The following is a 21,096-nucleotide window of genomic DNA, read 5'->3' on the forward strand; positions in this document are numbered from 1 at the left end:
ATCTTTCCTACCCTTACTGAAGGCGAAAACATTTTGTACCACCTGGGAGGGAACCTGCAAGTCTAGTGTCATCGCAACAACGTCTGTACGATTTCTGTTGCGGAGACAGGGAAAAACCATCCTTGTTCTCTAAGTTCCAACTTGTGCTCTTGTCAGTGACTGTAAATCACATGAAAGGCATCAACAAATGCTCACAAATAAATATCCTTTGACAAACACAGTACGTTACTATGAATCCAAGTAACAAGAGCGCCAACTCCGTTAGTCAAAGTATCAATTATAGGACTGTTGATTACTGACTACAAGTTATAAAGACCAAATAGCACAAAGAAACAGAAAGATGCGTAGCAAGATGAAGCAGGCAGTGAAAAGCTCAATGAAAGCTCTGCTGCTCAAGGCAGTGAAATGAGTTTCGGTGCTCGGGGTGTCGATGAGACAAAGTCAGCAGCAGTATTTGAAGCCTACGCCGACAAACTCAATGTCTTTTATACAGCCCCAGACTGCCTTATCGCGAGAATAACTCATCACAGATCACAGTCTCTAGGTTGCGTTTCGAACGCTAATATCTGCTGTATAAAGGCTATAACAGATAAAATATGAAGATGGAACGTGACAGTCTCTTCTGAAACGACCAATTAAACCCGCCACCGCCCGATACCTTAAAGAATCGATCTTCCACGTACAAAACAGCTTCTAATGTCTGATTAGTTTACAAATGAGTCAAAGTGTTAAATATTTGGTGGTATACGTGTTCGCGAGAAAAAGTTTAGAAAAGCTTTGAAAATATGCTTACAGTTTATTGGAAAACGGTAAGTGCTCTCATCAAACACAGTTGGGTAACCTGCGCTCCGTTTTAAGCAAAAGCTAGTTTTTTATGCATCTAAAGGTTTATTACGTCATAGCTCCTGAACTATGCGTCGTACAGTGATATAATTTTGCAGGTACGTTCAGTGGTATATGTGGACACTATCTGGAAAATTTGTTGCGAATAGAGTTATTAGCAAAGAAGTAGTAAATTAGTACCTGACGCATGATGTTGCACTTTTACTGCATGAACAGAAAAAACGTAGTAACCGATACACATTTTTCCTTTCATCATTTTGTAGGGAATGTCAGTGAGAAAAAGTATCGGAAAGGTTTGCAATTGTGTGTTAATTTTATTCGAAGTCACTAAGAGCTGTCATGGTCAAATACTGAATGAACACTGCCTGCGTAATTTGCGCCCTTGATTAGCGATGCCTTAAGACTTATATAGAGGTTCTAACTGTAATACTTGTCTTACTGTGTTAAAGGCTTATCATAACATTATACATTTCAATGTGTAGATCGGACAGCATTTGAAATTTTTAATCTCAGTCAGAAATTATATGAAGGATTGAAAATCAAGTTTTGTTGCACCTGAAGCCATTAGATGGCCAATTTACAACTGGGGCTGTGCACCGCGAAAAGGTTGCCCATTTCGTAACACAGATAGCAAATTCCGGACTCATTATATGAATAATCAATAATAACGCAAAAATCGGAATAAATATACACTGAATTTATCTGGTGTATACAAGTTACGTAGTGTGGCGATGTACAGTACTGGCCATTAAAATTGCTACGCCACGAAGATGACGTGCTACAGACACGAAATTTAACCGTCAGGAAGAAGATGCTGTGATATGCAAATGATCAGCTTTTCAGAGCATTCACACAAGGTTGGCGCCGGTGGCGACACCTACAACGTGCTGACATGAGGAAAGTTTCCAACCGATTTCTCATACACAAACAGCAGTTGACCGGCGTTGCCTGGTGAAACGTTGTTGTGATGCCTCGTGCAAGAAGAAGAAATGCATACCATCACCTTTCCGACTCTGATAAAGGTCGGATGGTAGCCTATCGCGATTGCGGTTTATCGTATCGCGACATTGCTGCTCGCGTTGGTCGAGATCCAATGACTGTTAGCAGAATATGGAATCGGTGGGTTCAGGAAGGTAACACGGAACTCCGTGCTGGATCCCAACGGCCTCGAATCACTAGCAGTCGAGATGACAGGCATCTTATCCGCATGGCTGTAACTGATCGTACAGCCACGTCTCGATCCCTGAGTCAACAGAGGGGGACGTTTGCAAGACAACAACCATCTGCACGAACAGTTCGACGACGTTTGCAGCAGCATGGCCTATCAGCTCGGAGACCATGGCTGTGGTTACCCTTGACGCTGCATCACAGACAGGAGCGCCTGCGATGGTGTACTCGACGACGAACGTGGGTGCACGAATGGCAAAACGTCAATTCTTTGGATGAATGCAGGTTCTGTTTACAGCATCATGATGGTCGCATGCGTGTTTGGCGACATCGCGGTGAACGCACATTGGGAGCGTGTATTCGTCACCGCCATACTGGCGTATCACCCGGCGTGATGGTATGAGGTGCCATTGGTTACGCGTCTCGGTCACCTCTTGTTCGCATTGACGGCGCTTTGATCAGTCTACACTACATTTCAGATGTGTTACGACCCGTGGCTCTACCCTTCACTCGATCCCTGCGAAACACTACATTTCAGCAGGATAATGCACGACCGCATGTTGCAGGTCCTGTACGGGCCTTTCTGGATATAGAAAATGTTCGACTGCTGCCCTGGCCAGCACATTCTCCAGATCTCTCACCAATTGAAAACGTCTGGTCAATGATGGCCGAACAACTGGCTCGTCGGAATACGCGTCACTACTTTTGATGAACTGTGGTATCGTGTTGAAGCTGCATGGGCAGCTGTACCTGTACACGCCATTCGAGCTCTGTTTGACTCAATGCCCAGGCGTATGAAGGCCGTTATTACGGCCAGAGGTGGTTGTTCTGGGTACTAATTTCTCAGGATCTATGCCCCCAAATTGCATGAAAATGTAATCACATGTCAATTCTAGTATAATATATTTGTCCAATGAATACCCGTTTATCATCTGCGTTTCTTCTTGGTGTAGCAATTTTAAGGTCAGTAGCGTAGAATTTGAACAAATGAGAGGTAGGTTGAACCACGAACTTGCAAAAGATTTCTCTCTCCACACATATTAACGTCTTTCCCGTACGCACACAACTATGATGACTGTGTGCGCTGTGTAGTGTGATCTTTCTATCATTGATAGCAATGAGACAGAAAGGACATAGAAGGTATGCAATTCGCCAACTCTTCTCCATTAGCAGCTAGTGGAGCGCCGAGCTTAGTCTCCATACGATCAACGCATGATCATCATGTGTATCCCATGTCCTCACCATATGATACGCTACAGAGAAGACTGGCGTTTAACACGAAATGTTATTTGACGATGGGGAACTATGGCAGCATGTCTCCTTCCCTTCCTTGCCAGACACGGAGAGTTACAATTTGCCCCCCTAGTAAGTTTCTAAGCTGCTTCTTCCAGGACGAGAGTTAGGACACTAGAATCTGTTGACTACTACCTCTGTAAAGTCATATGTCCCAACGAATGGAAACAAAAACCAACTTATTCTGAAGAGCCATAAAACAAAAAGCATCATGTGTATAGTGCCTAAATCGCATTTTACCCACAGGAAGTAAAGTTTTCGAGTGCAGTAGTAAATGTGGGTTCAAAGCCGTACGTGACCAGAATGACAATACCCATACATATATAGAAAAATTGTTTTCGACAGCAGTTGACTGTACCGTATACTCTCTTCTGCCTAGAGTGTGTCTTCCATCAAGGAGGGAAGGGAGGGTAGGGTTCAATATCCCGTCGACAAAATCGATCAGTAGTAGGACGTCATGTCTATGTCCTAACAGCTAATACGCAAACATCTACTGCAGATGGATCGTCAAGTAACATCCCAAATAGTGGCTGCAACTTGGGAAGTTATTTGACGGTCTATCTACGGTACATGTTAGCCTATTAGCTGTTAGGGCACGGACATGTCGTCCTACTACTGCTAGATTTCAGACACACGTGATGATGGGGTCAAGACCCCCAAATCATGGTAGTGTATAGTGACTTCTGTTGAGTCAGACTTCGGTCAATAAAGTATTTCACAGCTGTGACGGATTTGTTTACTGTGAACAAATACAAGTAAATAACTGGTACTGTGGTGGAGCAGTGTCTTATTGATTGGTCGGCTTCTTCGCTCGGTGGCGGAGTGACTCATTTCGACCGGGTGCACTACATTTTGGAGATAAAACAACAGAGTTTCCTACAGTAGTTGAGCAGCATCTCGGTGTCTCGTCATGCTCAATTATTCTCTGGAGAAGGAAGCTGTAGCACAAAACCTGCCGTACAGGGCTAGGAGGGGAACTGGCACTGCCAACAAAAGCACGAAACAGGCTACAGCCTTACTTCCACGAAAGCTGTCAATCTTCCAGAGGCCTTCACCCTTCCTGATTAGATTCACCGACTGCCTCCTCCCAACGAAGAAGATCTAGGGATTACAGCTGGAGAACACCTTCCGAGTGAGAAAACGCAAAGCTTGCCTCGTAGCAAATGTGAGCAATATTAACCACAAAATGATGGCAAACAGGAATCAATACGATATAGCGATATGTGACAGTAATGTCACAACGTAATTTTTTTTTAGGTGAGTGATCAGTGGTTAATTGTACAGAGTGAACCGATATTAAAGTATTCTCATTTTATTTATAGTACTTTTGCGTAGCTTACTGTTCTTAAACCAAAGCGATTAGCTACGATAAATCGTTGACTTATTACAATTATGATTTTGTGTTCCACGTAGCGACATAACATTTTTGTAATGCATCCAGATGGTAAATTTAGGGCTCCAGATGCGACTTTTATACTGGTAACTCACTTATCCAAAGGACATTTATTTAGGCGGCTTATTTCTGTGGTTCATCCGAGAAAAGTTATAACACCAAATAAACTTAGAAGGAGCGGTAGCGCCCGGGATTGGAGGCATCTTAAATACATTTAAGTAAGCTCATCATCACCTTCATCATCATCAAATCGGCGATCGAGGACCCTGTAGATCATGCGCCGGCCAAACAATGCTCTTCCATAGATGGCGATCTAGTGCACTTTGGATCCAGTTGTCACGGACTTGTAGCTAGCTCAAATGATTCAAATGACTCTGAGCACTATGGGACTTAACATCTGAGGTCATCAGTCCCCTAGAATTTAGAACTACCTAAACCTAACTAACCTAAGGACATCACACAATCCATACCCGAGGCAGGATTGGAACCTTCGACCGTAGCGGTCACGCGGTTCCAGACTGGAGCGCCTAGAACCGCTCGGCGACACCTGCCGGCCTTCATAGCTGGCAAAGGTCTTTCTGTAGCTCATCCATTGCTTTCTGGGTCTTTCGATTGGACGGGTACCATCAGGTCTTCCCATAAGTACGGCTTTTGCCCGAGAGGTGTCTGGTCTCCTAGCAATGTGGCCTGCCAAGCTTATTCTCCGTGCTTTCAGTTTTTGAACAATGTTCGGTTGCCACATCAGCTCATACAATTCTTGTTTTTTTTTTCTACGTCCCCACGAGCTCCCTTCTCTAAGTAAATTCAATCTTCATTTTAAGAAAGGAAGCAGTCACAAGTTTCTTACCACAGTACTACCTCGGTCAGTGTTCCTAACCACAGAGCAGAGAGGTATCCACACAAGTTTCAGATGCCATCACGAAAGATAGTGTTCGACGCTATTGCCAGTTGTGGCAATTGGTCCGAGGATGATGGTGGTAGCATAGACGAGACGACACGCCTCCAGAGATGCAATAGCGCCCAGTGTTGGATCGTCCACCATTTTCCCCTTTATGCCAATGGTACCATCTCGGTTCTGTCCTCAACGACTTTCAACTGAACTGCTCAAAAACGTTTTCACCTCTGTAGTGACTTATTATAGCTTTTTCCTTTAGTGCAAACTGTTTCTCGTTACGTTTTTGACCAAGGAAGACAAGCCTGTGTAAGTACCTGTGCACTCTAGTGCAGTTCATCAGAGCGTGCCGTGTCTCAAGTGGTGTATACGGAAGGAAATCCGGCGTATGTACACTATTCACTCTGACAAAACGCCTCGAAGATAAGACGCAGCGTCACGGCGTGTTGCCACTTTGCAGCAAGAAGGACTATCAACACGAAAGGTTGTCTGCTGGACTGACGTGCACCACAGTGGCGTCATTCGAACTTTCAACCGCTATCGTGAGGCACAGAATGCTGAAACTCTACGTCGCACTTGTCGCGCGCGGTCAACAACTGCAGCTGACAGCTGCCAAAAAATATAGAGCTCATAAGTTCCTAAAGGAGAATGTCTTTGGTGACAACAGGAAGAGTAGTGTCGACCCAGACACTATCCAGTTGCCTCCACACGGTAAATTTGTCCTCTAGGTGTCCGTCAGAAACCGTAGTACAAATCAACCAGCAGCCTGTTGCGTGAAGAAGGTGGCCAAGCGAACAACTATAAGAGAACCTAGATCAGTGACGATAGGTTCACATCTACTATGAATGCAAGGCTTACCTCACGTCTGATGACCGTCGTACAAGAATGTTCAGGTAGCCAAGTACCAACAGACGTCTCAGGCATGCATTTTCACAAGCCCATTAGAGAGGTGTTCAATCAAGTTTGGGTCGGCAGCACGTAAATATATGGGGCGCCTCTGATCGTTGTTGAAGCTAATTTGAGGGCTGTGTAGTATCTAGACAAAATCTTTCAACCTTTTGTCCAGCTCAGCAGGCAACATTTCTATTATGGGCCCGTCTTCTGAGACAATAATCCACCAACACACCGCGCACGTCTTGCAAACGTCTGCCGCCAGTAACCAAAAATAAACCGAACTGAGTGGTCTGCGTTATGTGCTGCCATGAATTTGATTGAGCATACTTGAAACCAGCTGAAACTCCCATTGCTTCGTTGGAGGAACCCTCTTCATACACAAAGAGCAAACCATTTTCTTGGAAACTTTTCGATTACTAACCCTACAGTCGTGATCTCACACAAAACACACACACACACACACACACACACACACACACACACATACACATATTGTATGACTGAGGTAAAATGAAATTTGTGTGGGATAAAAATTGTAGAGACACCTCGCTGTTTAGTACCATAACCCCACTCAAACAATCAGTAAAAAATTGAAGAGGGAGACCGAGACGTGAGTGCAGTAAGCAGGTCCAAATGCAAGTAGATTGCAGTAGTTCTGGTTATGCACAAATGACTTGGAGAATGCAGGCGGTTGACGTCTTCGACAACCGCCAATATTTCGACAGGTGCACACTCCGTCATTTTCAAAGCACAATAGCAACGAGATAACGCTGTGCAACGAAATTTAAAACCTCGGTATACAGAGCATATGTGGGAAGATACTCATTACCCATCAATCCACCCACACCCACATCCACCTACACACACACACACACACACACGCACAAACACACACACACACACACACACACACACACACACACACACACACACACAGTAAAGACTAGCCCCAAAGCACAAGCAAAGATGACCAACGTCAGAAGTGTTAAGTGGATATAATCAACGGATGAGGTAGCTCTAACTCTGTCCCTCTTGTTTGACCAGGGAGAGAGCAGGATTGATAATGTCTGTTAGAGGGACTGAGTTTGAGTGACTGATATTTATGTAGGTTTTTACGTGGTCTCTCTCTCTTTACTCGTGTTGTTCTGTCTCATTTGTTACAGTTAATTGAGATTAGGTTTTGCGTAGAAACAATGTACCTATTCCGACATGTGTTAAATTAAACATACTTTTTATCCAGTGACCAGTACTATGATCAGACACATGGAGTTTCAATGAGAAGCCGATTGTCACCTTTTATTGCCAATTAGTGTATGAAAGATTTCGAGGAAGTGTGTTGGAGTTGGCGGCATTGAAACCTGCGTATTTTTTCCATATATTTAGACGATACTATTGTTGGTTGTTTTCATGGAAGTGGGGATTTAAACAGCTTTTCAGAACATCTGAATTCAGTTCACTCAAAAATTCCTTTCACGATGGAGGTGCCCAAAAGCGTGACTCGTTTCCTTCCTTAACGTGCAGATCAGAAGAAAGGTAGATGGTACGTTGGGGCGTGGTGTATAGCAAACCAACTCACACTAATTTATTTGTATTGTAAATAAAACCGCCTACTTGTCACACTGATTTGTAAAAAATGGTTCAAATGACTCTGAGCACTATGGGACTTAACTTCTAAGGTCATCAGTCCTCTAGAACTTAGAACTACTTAAACCTAACTAACCTAAGGACATCACACACATCCATGCCCGAGGCAGGATTCGAACCTGCGACCGTAGCGGTCGCACGGTTCCAGACTGTAGCGCCTAGAACCGCTCGGCCCCTCCGGCCGGCCACTAATTTGTATCTACAGGCTGGCAGTGAAGAGGTACTTCGTGTCTTGGTTCTCAGGCCCAGCGTCATCTCAGACCATTTAACTGTTTGGCAGCTGAGTTATCCCATCTCGAAGTCACCTTTAGTCATAATGGGTGCAGTGAAAGATAGACCAGACGAGCGTTACTCTATTGATCAGTCATGAGTACGGTGAGGGATGGTAATAGCTAGGTGGAACCAATGTCTACGGCCTTTTGCATTACGCAGGAAGTATTTCCAACAGGAATGAACCCATTCTGCGGAAATATGGCGTGAAATATGTTTTTCAGTCACCATCTAGAATTATGGCCCTTTTACGATTCGTAAAGGATGATCTTTTTTGCGTAACCTACGTTTCTGACGCACTCTTTGCAGTAGTGGCATCTTATACATTGGTCAGATCATCAGGACCTTGAAGGAGCGGTATAGTGAACGTAGGCGTCACACACGCTTACAAGAGCCGAGCAAATTTATTATTGTACAACATTGCCTTGCCACAGGTCATCCTATGGTCTATAACAACACGCAGACTCTGGCGTGCACTTCCATGTACTGGAATAGTTGTTGTGAAGGAAGCAGTTGAAATTAAATGAGGAAGTTATCTTCTAAACAGAGATGGAGGTTTTAGCTTACATTCTGCGCGGAATCCTGCTCTCGCTCTGGCCAGATAATAGTGGGGCAGAGTTAAAGCTATCTCATTCGTTGATTGTTAATGTTCACTATCGATAACTTTGGCTGTGTTGTGGGGCTAGTGTTTGTGTGTGTGCGTGCGTGTGTTATCTTTACACATGTGCTCTGCATAACGAGGTTTTAAATTCCCTTGCACAACGCTGACTGTTTGCGACTGTGCATTGAGAATGACAGGTTCTGCGCCTTTAGAAATATCGGAGGTTGTCGAAGACGTCACACTGCTGCATTTACGTAAGTTATTTGAACATCTTATATGCCGGGAGAAACTGAAGTTTCACAGAAATGTAGAGAGTTGCACATACTCGTAATAGGTCAGCATGAAGAACTGCATCAAATCTGTCTTCGTACTGAAGACCACAACACCAGCAACATGTGTTTCAGAAAACTTAAATAACTTGCATCCTGTTTAAACTGTGCATTATACCCAATATGATTATCAGTACACCCCTGCGGTACCCAATAAATATGAATAGACATCGTTTTTACTTTTTCAAAATATGTTTTCACCACTCGTTCTCTCTCTCTCTTTAAAGATATATTTGATTTTGTTTTTACTTACGAACTGACGAGGCATGTTAAAAGCGTAGGGCTACCTGATCACAATATATACATACGTTGGGAAAAGCTTGAATTGGTGGGCTTAATTCCCCATAACCGTCCTTCACTTTGCCACATAATCACCGTGCAGTGCTCTGAATATTTCGTAATGTTATAATGGCTCCTTCAACTCTTCGGCGTAGAAGTTGTTGTCTGGGAATTGAACCAGTTAACAACAGCTGTGGTCGTCTTCAGACCGTTATCCACTAAGCCGTTGTATCAAGTGTAAAAAGAGGTAGCAGTCACTGCGTGCGAGATCGCGACGGCAGGGTGGTTGATTGTAAAGCTTACGACAAGAATGCTTTAATTTTTGTGCTGGTCGGTATTTCTTGTACCTCCTTTACACTCAGTTCGAGATTTTTAATCTTTTCTCGGACAACCGTTTAAGTTGTAGTGCGTCCGACAAAAGGAAATTCATCGGCCAGAGCGCCTGGCGCCACCCGTGGTACTGCCGTTCTGCTGGAGTTCCTGCTGCGCACGTTTTAGTTTGAAAAGCTCCAAACTTTCTCTCCTGTTTGAAAGTGGTCGGTGGTTGGTGATTATAAAAATAATGCAAAACGCCACTCACAAGCCGCTACTTACTTCAGTCGTATCTCTGTCTGATCGTGTAGCTTTGTGGAGCCATGCGTTACAGCAGACATGTACTGAGGCCTACAGTGTCCCACCACTTGAGAGCCTTTATACAAAGTGCTCAGATTTTCTCATTACAATTTTTAAGACATATCGAGGGCACTGGTTAGATACTGATTTGCGCAAAAACCCATGTCTGAATTCAAACCGATATTGCAAGATACTTCTAAACCAATATTTTCTACTTTCCGGTGTCTTCTGGGTGACACAATAGAAATTTGCAATGACTGTAATAATTATTACATTTGAGACCAAGGGACAGATAACCAACAGTGCTCAGTTTTGGAGTAATGACGAAACGTACAGTTTTCTTGCTGCATATTGTGCACTCTGTGTGTGTTCTCTCACTGACGGTCCACATTACCTTCCCTTTTTTCAAAAGCAGTTGCTTAATTTAGGCTTCTCTGCCTTCCGACGGGAGATGTTTTACGTGACCTAAGACATCCAGTGATATTGTGCTTATGGCATGTAGGGTAGAATCATATAAATTATACCTTTTTTTTAACTAACATATCTAGCAAACTACTTGCATGGTGATGCTGCCTGTTCCCCAGAACGTGTATTAGGTTTCAGCTACCTGTTGAATGCGTATCGATTTCGACAGAGCGTCGAGAATTCTCACTTAGAGTGGTTAAAATATATTTAGGGCTCTGCGGAAGTAAATATTTGCTTGTGAAACTAATAATCCGTACTCTTGCAGGTGTTTCAACTCTATTTATAGTTTATGCAGCTTATAGCTATATCTTTTAAGTGATAATACAGCGTGGAAACAGTTAAAATCGCCCTACCCTCTGTGCAGTAAAAAGTAAGTTTAAAAACTATGGCTTCGTTTTATAAATTGTGCCAGGGTGTACATAAAGTTCGGGAACACTTTCAATTATTTATTGTACAAGAACTAAACATTGTACAGATGTCATACATATCGCATTTTGAAGAGAAACTCTGGAAGTTTTTTCACAAAAATTCGATATGCGAACCATGAGTGACCCGGCAGACGTCAATACGGTAATCGAATTTTTGCCATACCTGTCCCAGCATGGCATCGTCGACTGTGGCAGTCGCTTCCCGCATTCTCTCCCGGAGATCTGCTACATCACGTGGTAGAGGCCGCACATACACCATATATTTAATGTGTCCCCACAGAAAAAAATGTTACGGAGTGAGATCTGGTGACCGGGGAGGCCCTTTCATGAAACAGCTCGCTCCGCACCTGAACTCGCCATGTTGGCGACTAGCGCTGACTATCGGCAAATTACCAAACTACGCTGTGGCGGTATACGTGAAAAAAACTTATAGGGTTTCTCTTCAAAATGACATATGTATGATATCTGTACAATGTTTGCTTCTTGTGCAATAAATAATTGAAAGTGTTCCCGGACTTTATGTACACCCTGTATATTGTACCAATACATTGTAAAATAATGTTCACTATACATATTTTAACAAGTGATTTGATCTAGTAATTGACCTCATAACTGTACTGCTCTGCAGGTTGCCAGTTGAAAAAATATAAATGTAAGAGACCTATTTGCGAATTATGACAAATTAATGGAAATTAGATACTCCTCAAGCCTTCAACTCCCACAAAACAAACAGGTAATGAGAGAGTGTCACTAGGCCCACAAGATGTCCCTCGTATTACAGCTCTGCAAACAAGAAAAAGAAGCAGAGCAACATCATCTTGCTGTTGAGATATCCGTTAATCCTTACAAGAGGCTCCTCCTTGACAATACCTGTTAAAACTAAACCCAAACATGGCTGTAAGTCGTCTATCTGATTCTGCAAGTTCTGCAAAGTTGACCAGGAGGAAGAAATGATTAAATTCCTCAGATGTTTAGTATTGTTCTATAGCCGATGTGCGAATCTAAATTCGAGGAAAAAAGTATTTTTTGTGATAGCCGAAAACCCGAATGAGCAGTTAACGTTGAAACAGTCCAGTGTAAGTTCAAAAGTAACCCAATATTTTAGACAATGAATATGTAGTAAGAGCTGAAACTGTTTGCCGATATCTTAAAAAATAATTGTTGGTCATATTCATCATATTTGCACATTTCTTACTGTAAATGAGGAAAAACATTAGTGGTACAATTTACAATATCATTGGTAAAATTTAGAAGAGCTTCTTATAAACCGTACCACTTTGCAGTTCCCCATCTATTGTGTCGTACCTTTTAAAGATAGAAAATTTATTTTCTATACTTCCCTCATATGTGTCTGAGAGAATGGGCTACACATTACTAGCATTATATTTAGATAATACGTATTAGATTTCAATAAAGTGAGAAAAATGTTGGAAGTAGTATAATTTATGAGACGTTCACCACAGTTTCAGGAAAAACAGAAGTGTACTTTTCCTTATGTCAACCATGTCATGACAATATTCTCATCTAGATAGCAGAGAAACCTAGCCCATTTAAGATGTCGAAGCAGGTTGTCAATCATGCATTCAGAGTTGGCTGGAGTACAGTACATCGGACCAGTATTATTGCGTTTCTTTCTTATTGCGTTCGAGAGGGTGGAAAAAAAAGATTGTCTATATGCCTCTGTACGCGCTCTAATGTCTCCTATCTTATCCTCATGATCTCTATCCGATACGTACGATCGTGGCAGCATAATGGTCGGACAGTTTTGATCGAATACAGTGTCCTTAAATTTATCCGACATGGTTTTGAGAGAATTATATCGTCTTTCTTCCAAGGTTTCCCATTTAGGTTTCCCGAAAATTTCTTTAACACTTACGTACGGCCTACACCGACATGTTACGATCGGAGGACTTCGTCTCTGAATTCTTTTGATGTCTGTTGTTATGTCTCATAGATTTTCACGGGAGGACAAACTGAGCCTGGATGCTTAACGTCATATTAAATACTAGCACTGACAAGCATCGCGAAATAACTTTCAGTGTTTTTATGTTGAGCAATTGACTGGGAACAGATCTCCTGCTAGATGGAACACTGATTTTGATTTTCATTATAGACACTTCTTCAGACGGAGGGCAGCTGGCTTGCATTTTTGTATCGCCGGTGTGTTTAATTACGTGAGTCTTTCTAGATGCCAACTGTCAGAGAATCCTGACAGGAATGAAGGAAAATATGTCAGACAGACGATCAGAGTTATAAAAATGGAATTAATCGTCCTCAGAGCGTTAGAAGGTTTACCATAGCAGTGCAAAGGAAATCACAGACAGAAAACACATTAGACAAATTCAGAATCATTTGATGTAAACAGAACGTACGACAGGAAACTTTCGCGAGCTAAGCTAAGCTGACGAATACGTCTGTATGAGGTAACTCTATATTTTAGTGCCAAGTCGGACGGGGAAGGCGAGCTGGGCACTGAACTGGGTTTCGAACGCAGTAAAAGTATACCAATAGGCATTCCTGTCTGGCGAGATTCTCGGCGCTATATAAGCTGCTGCCGGCGGCGTCTGAGGCAGATCACCGGCGACGGCGGCAGCAGTAGCAGTAGCACCAGCAGCACCGGACCTGCCATGGCAAGCAAGGTGAGCCACGCCACGGGGAGTCCCCCATACGTACGTGGGTGCGCCAGCATTAAGTGAAATTCACTCGCATTAGCAGCCCAGGAGTCGTGCGGGGATACCAGTAGTAGGTCAGCGAGAGCACATGCAATCGGCTACCAAAGGCAGGTCGTAAGGCAGCGTTACAGCCAGATTATTCTCAAGTATCTTCCAGGTTTCCCCGCAAAGCATTTACCGAAATTATGCTCAACCGTCTGCCGGTGAGGCCAGTCGTACTCCTTAGGAGATCGGCCTCCGGGGATGTAGAAAGCGGAGCAAAGACTCGAGCTCCAAAGCACACCATTCGTTGACTTTATTGACTAGGTAAAAATATTCTGTGGTTTCAAATTATACCTCAGCCATATTGCGGAAAGATGGTTCCTGAAGACGCATGAGCTAAAGTGTCTGGGAACTCATTCCAGTAAGTAACAATTCGACTATGACTTCGAGTAGTCAATCGATGCCTTCAGAGCGCATAATAAACCTCAAGGACATGAACGCGAAATTTATTCTCATCAACGTTCATCATAGCAGTCAATGCTAAAGGAGGACAAGTTTACAATTGCATTGATGTCAGAGACATTAGGGACAAAAGTGAGGAAAAAACGGCAACAACCATACCGAAGAATCCATACTGCTATTCTTTTCATTTTATTTAGTGGGGCCGTGGGTAACTGCAATCTCAATAATCGGACGGGGATTTGAACCTCACTCCTCTGAAAGGAAGAAGAAAGGTCAGACTTCCACGTCCTGTTCCACGTCCTGTCGATGACGAGGTTTGAGATGGAGAGCCGCCGCGAACTGGACGAGAGTAAATAATTAAATCAGCTGCTGCTTTGTTGATGGAACTATCGCGGTAATTGCTCCATGTGAATAAGAAAACCGCAGACCATCAGTATCTGGACGAACTGTCGGGGGCGCGAAACCCTCACAACCCGACTACGAGTCAGACGTATTACCACTGTTCCCCCTCGCCTTGCCTGTTCTGTATGCTACGAGTAGTATCCAGATACTAGGGCCTTCTGGCATGTGAAGAAATCCAACGTAATCGGGCGTCAGTAGCAGAATATTTATCTGAAAACTTTTAGATGGCCATGCAACAATGAACTGTTCACATATACACAGTAAGGTACCAGGAAATGAAAAAAAAGGCGGTCACTAGGAACTATAGTGATTGATTCTTTCTCACAAGAGAAGGAGTGAAATTATGTATGTTCAGAAGCGGGCGGTGAGTTTGCAGTTAGAAAGTTGTTACGATGATTCAAAAATGGTTCAAGTGGCTTTGAGCACTATGGGACTTAAACAGCTGAGGTCATCAGTCCCCTAGAACTTAGAACGGCTTAAACCTAACTAACCTAAGGACATCACACACATCCATGCCCGAGGCAGTATTCGAACCTGCGACCGTAGCGGTTGCGCGGTTCCAGACTGAAGCGCCTAGAACCGCTCGGCCACTTCGGCCGGCCTGTTACAACGACATTACATTCCATACCACTGCAGTAATTATTTCGACTACTTTGAAATAGGTGTGCTCCCCGAGTCATATAAAGCACGAACCTGCTTGTCATGTCTCGAATCGAATCGCTCGTTTGGGTATGTCAGCCTCTCTGTCAATGCAGTTACAGCTGGTACGTCTGTATGTCAGGAACTGGCTCAACGATTGCTGTGTTCATTATCTTCTGACGTGAGGCAACGGTAGTTACCGGTAAAAACAGTATCAATGTTTAAGTATTCAACGACACTGTAATATGTTTCACCTTATAACTTTCAGTTTTCACATTCCAAACGGTAACGAATAAGAGAAAAACAAGACTGGGCAATTGTTGATAACTTTTCAGGAGTGCAGCCATGTGGCTTCACCTCGCTGGTAGAAGTTGGTGTCATTGACAGCTGTCGTGTCATTGGTACCTAGGCCCTCGTATCACTTGATGATGCAGGTTATGTACTTCCCTGGAAAACTGTGCAAGCACAGTGAAACGAAATTGTAAATACAGTATATGTACGTGGTTTAATGTTTGTTTGTCTTACCTGTTCGCTTTTTGTTTACAGCTGATAGTTTTCGTAGCGGCTCTGGCCGTTGCGCGCGCCGGTTACCTGGGCGCTCCTGCCGTTTTGGCACCCGGTGCGCCCCTGGCTGCCCGTGCCTACGCCGCCCCCGCCTACGCCGCAGCCCCCGCCTACGCCGCCGCCCCTGTGGCTATCGCCGCGGCTCCCGCCATCCGCGCTGCCCCCGTGGCTGTCGCTGCCGCCCCCGCCATCCGCGCCGCCCCCGTCGCCGTCGCCGCCGCCCCTGCTGCCGTCGCCGCTGAGTACGACCCCCACCCCCAGTACAGCTTCAGCTACAGTGTGAACGACGCCATCACCGGAGACTCTAAGTCCCAGCACGAGACCCGTGACGGAGACGTCGTCCAGGGCAGCTACAGCCTGGCAGAGCCCGACGGCTCCATCCGCACCGTCGACTACGCTGCCGACCCCGTGAACGGCTTCAACGCCGTCGTGCACAAGGAGGCCGGCGCCCACCCCGCCGCCCCCGCCCGTGTGGCCGTCGCCGCTGCTCCAGTGGCCGTCGCCGCCCCCGCCCCGGTAGCTGTCGCCGCCCCCGCTCGTGTGGCTGTCGCTGCCGCCCCCGCTCGTGTGGCTGTCGCCGCACCCATCGCTAGAGCTGCGTACGCCGCCCCTGCCCTGAGCTACGCCGCCGCCCCCGCCATCGCAGCCGCCCCCATCTCCAGGGCTGCCTACGCCGCCCCCGCCCTCGCCTACGGCGCTGGTCTCGGCTACGGATACGCCGCCGCCCCCATCGCTAGAGCTGCGTACGCCGCCCCTGCTCTCGCTTACGCCGCGGCCGCTCCCATCGCTAGGGCTGCCTACGCTGCCCCTGCCCTCACCTACGCCGCGGCCGCCCCCGCCATCGCTGCTGCCCCTGCACTGAGCTACGCCGCCGCCCCCGCCATCGCTGCCGCCCCCATCGCTAGGGCTGCCTACGCCGCCCCCGCCCTCGCCTACGGCGCTGGTCTCGGCTACGGATACGCCGCCGCCCCCATCGCTAGAGCTGCGTACGCTGCCCCCGCCCTCGCCTACGGCAAGGCCCTCATCCACTAAGTCACTTCCTCCTGCCCTGGCCTACTGTAAGGTCCACCTTGGTTAGACGCATCTGACTGACACGCCTCTGTGAACATCTGAGCTATCAAACTTCATGTTCAATGTACCTATAATGTATAAATAAATTATTTTACTATACGTTTAATGTTATGTTTTTCGCGGTGTATCTTACTCGCACAAATTAGTTAAGTTACGCCTACATTATGCAGTCAGCAAGAAACCTTATAAACCGAGCACTACTTTTTTACGATTTCGAGAGAATTTCAATTTCTGTGCAGCAATCTAGTCCAAGGAAAACAGAACGAAAATTGATTTCTGTAAGATTCTAGAATCGCGCTATTTAATATACTTCTGGACTAATTAAGCACGATCAATTTCAAAGAATCACATTAAACTAGAGTTGCACCCTACCAGGACTGCAGTTCGGTGGTTTTGTTACACTACATAAATGCGGTAGCAAATGGTAGGATTACCGGTAGTATCGGAAGAATTAGTAAGGAAAGAAATATAGAAAAGGTGTAAGAGAGAAAATGGGATCCAAAGACTTCTCTTATTTTGTATGATTGGTTGTTTGTTTTGCACGTAATAAGAGCCCCACATCATTCAGTGTTAGTCCACCGTGTATTTTATATCCTTAAAGGATATAAATTACATTTAATAAGTAATAAAAATTAGTTGAGGGCGTAACTTCTGCGCTCTTATGTAACCAAAGCAATTACTTTTGATCAAAGTACAGTTTACATGCTCAAACATAACAAAATGTATATAATTTTGTTATTTTTTACTCAATAGAATGTTCATCATGATCCAAGACAAGAGTTACCTGTTGTTACTGATAAATGGAAGCGTTGTTTATGAATAACAGAAAAACGTTTTAGACAGTTTGACGAAGTACTGAAGCGATGTATGATATACTTTTGTTCAGCGTTTTTTAATTTTGCCTTTTTGAGGAAATTGCGTTTTATCCTGCTTTATGATAAATCTGTATTATTTTCTTAAATTTTATTACAACTTATCGCTGTTTCAAGTTAGAAATAAAAATTTTTCGAATAAAACCTGCATTAAACATCGTCAAGTTCAATTTTGCTGTAAATAATGTTTATTTTTATATAAAAGACAGGAGAATTACTGTGTAGAACAAAAGTATTCCATAGGTCACGTGGCTCTTTATATATCCTCACTCCGTTTCTAGACGGTTTTTAGAGGAATCTCTTAAGATACCGATCGTATACGGAAAGAAAGCGACAGTCATGAGGTAACGTCCGATAGATACGCACTACGCCTGATGTACAGGTAACGCGGGTACGACCTTAACTGACCAAAGTTATTAGGAAAACTACCATAGTCTTCACTTACTTGTGGTAGTCTACAGTAGCTTACAGTAGTTTTACAACTCCACATTCAACTGATGTAGTACTTTTCACTTCTAAAAGCTAAGATATCATCTTTAATTAGTAGTACGATAACTTCCTCATACATGGTGCTAATGTTTCACCAAAGGAATGCCGACAATAGATTTGAGTTTTCCGGTAACGTTGAAAATATGGCTGCGCTTCCTTTAAAACTGATACGACTGACTTTTTCACATCTTTATCATGTATCAGAAGGATGTAGGCTGTAGTAGGTACTGGGAGATGAAGAGGCATGCACAGGATAGAGTAGCATGGAGAGCTGCATCAAACCAGTCTCAGGACTGAAGACCACAACAACAACAACAACATTATGTATCAGCTTCTTCTCTGCCCCTGATGCCGTTTTCGTTCACAGAATAGCAATAATTAATCTTCCTTCCTTGACAAACAAAAACGTCTCCCACTCTATGTCCTCGTTCACGAAAAGAACAGAGAGAATACAACTGGAGCTAACAGCAGACACTTAAACTGCACGCTCTTAATAGGCGTCGCAAATTATTAATGTTACAGTTAATGTGTGTGTTACAAAAATACAAAAAAGCGTGAAGGAACCGTTGGTTTCACGTCTCGTCGACAGCGAGGTGCTTAGGAGCAGACATTAGATGAGTTAGAGACGAGCAGGGAAAGAAATTGGATGGGGCTTACTATAGGAAACATCCCAGTATTCGTTATCAGTAGTTTAAAATGCTCTAAACCAACATGGTCAAACGAGTGCAGCACGGCCAGACAAGTTCAGTGCTTTAATCGTTGAAAATTATACACTCTGTCAGAATGTAAGCAGTTTAGTCCGATCCTGCACTAGTTGCGATACTTTTCAGGAGAATTTACAATCTATAGTCTCGAATTCCGTTATGAAACAGAATTTTCGCCTCCACAGGGTTTTGAAGTTAACAAATAAGTACATTTAAACGTCTCTAGTTATTTACAAGCTTTTCATAATATTGATGTCAGCAGCGGGGCTGGTTATGGGTACTGTCCTGCTATATAAATGTATGTTATAATTAAATAACACTTATCAGTCTTGCATGGGGGAGAACGTAGTTTAAGAGCTCTGAACACGGAATGACGAGGACACCATTTGGAGACTCACCATAGCACGCCACTATCCATGCATGGATTTGCTGCGCCAAGTCAGTAAATTCTACATATTCCTAGCGAATGCTAGTTTTTGCAATAGTGTAAAGATATTAAGAAGCTTCACAAGACATAGCTATTTGTGACAGTTTAAACGTAGTAGTTACCATTCGAAACCAAGACCATGGAAAAACGATCAAACACTTTAAGAGAGTAGTTGGGATGGTATTAGTTTATTTCTGATCCACCCGAGTAATATTACTTCACGTTAGATTAAGAGATATAAGTTCGGTAATGACGTCAGTCAAAAACCTTAAGATATTATGCAACGCCACAAAGAAATTGTAATAATTAATTTACGCTACCAAACACCCAGGCAGATAAACCAGCGGGAACATCGTCAGCTCATTCAACAGAGTCTAATTAGATCAGTAGCGAGTGGATAAGTATATCGAGTGGGGGAGAAGGAATTATTGCGATCCCTTTCCTCGCGATATTGTGCTACCAGAAGGGCTACAAAACGCCTGCGACGTGGTTCTTCACTAAGTAATTGAAAGGGGTCATTTGAGATTTTGGTGAATGATTATTTTCTGATCCACTTTGGCGCTTGCAACAAAGGCAAGTTTTAGCGGTATAAAATGTTATCAAACGCTGGCAGTTTATAAAATGTCCTACTACTGAAGCGTCGTAAATGCTTACATTGTTATTCAAACGCTTTCGGGCATGGAGATGAAACGAGAACACTTTTATTAGTCGAAATATTATGACTTTGGGGGTTTGAGTGCTAATCAGATCTTTGAGCGAATTCATTTTGCATTTGGAGATTTCTCTGCTTTTGTATCCATCATTCTTCGCTGGTTTAACGAAATGACAACAATCAGAAATTTTCTTTAAAATTAATGTCAGTCTCAGAACTTGCCCATTACAGAAGAAAACCTGATTACAGCACCCACTGCCATAGTTACGTTCCAAACCGCCATGTTTGTTTTTATTTAAAAGAGTTTCGGAGGCATTACTTTCAGCACGCCCTTGTAGTAATATACAAAATTAGAAAGCCACCATAAAGCAAATCCTCATCATTTGGTTCTAACGATGTCGAAATCTTATTAAAAAAACAAAAGCAAAATAAACGTTAGGACAGTCACACGAGAAACGTTCATCAATGCGAACATAATGTTTATATAAATTTGTGGAACGAATCTAACATCAGTTTATTGCATGTCTCTGGAGTTACGGGAAGTCCAGTGTGGCTGAAAAAGTGCACAGGTTGTTCCAGTTTTCAACAAGAGTCAGATCCTAGAAGAAGAGAACTATAGACCAATAATATTATCAGACTGTTGTAATATTATGTAACATGTAATGGGATTATGTATGATGACATTTTGTCGACTATACAATATTTCTGTAAGAAACAACACAAATTCAACAAACAGCTACTGTCTGAACCTCAGGTTTCATCCTTTATTTACCTATCCCAGAAGGTTGTTCGTAACAGGACCTAAATTTGTGTAGTTTCTCTTGACTTCTAGTAAACCTTTCAAGATGTATTTGTCGCCTAGTAGACAAAATACTTGTTTACGGCATGTTGTACAAAGAAGGTGGTGGCTGAGACTGAAACGTGGACGTGCTGTATTATTTGGATCTTCAAGCTCGATTCAGAAAGTACTTTTATATAATCTGGTTTCTAGAGGAAGACACTAATTTATGTTGAAACATATCCTAAATATAGTGTTTGTTTATTTTGCAG

The 21,096-nt window shown here is 43.5% G+C and overlaps 1 protein-coding gene across 1 annotated transcript; it reads left to right on the plus strand.

Moving 5' to 3' along the window:
- The first annotated feature begins 13,706 nt into the window (after positions 1-13,706).
- Positions 13,707-16,963, plus strand: LOC126455712 (cuticle protein 18.6-like). The gene is made up of 2 exons (XM_050091481.1): positions 13,707-13,749; positions 15,814-16,963. Exons 1-2 carry the CDS (start codon positions 13,738-13,740, stop codon positions 16,861-16,863), a joined length of 1,062 nt encoding a protein of 353 aa, XP_049947438.1. The 5' UTR covers positions 13,707-13,737; the 3' UTR covers positions 16,864-16,963.
- Positions 16,964-21,096: the final 4,133 nt, after the last annotated feature.

Source organism: Schistocerca serialis, chromosome 2 (genome assembly GCF_023864345.2).
Source record: "Schistocerca serialis cubense isolate TAMUIC-IGC-003099 chromosome 2, iqSchSeri2.2, whole genome shotgun sequence".
In the NCBI taxonomy this organism is placed as follows: Eukaryota; Metazoa; Arthropoda; class Insecta; order Orthoptera; family Acrididae; genus Schistocerca; species Schistocerca serialis.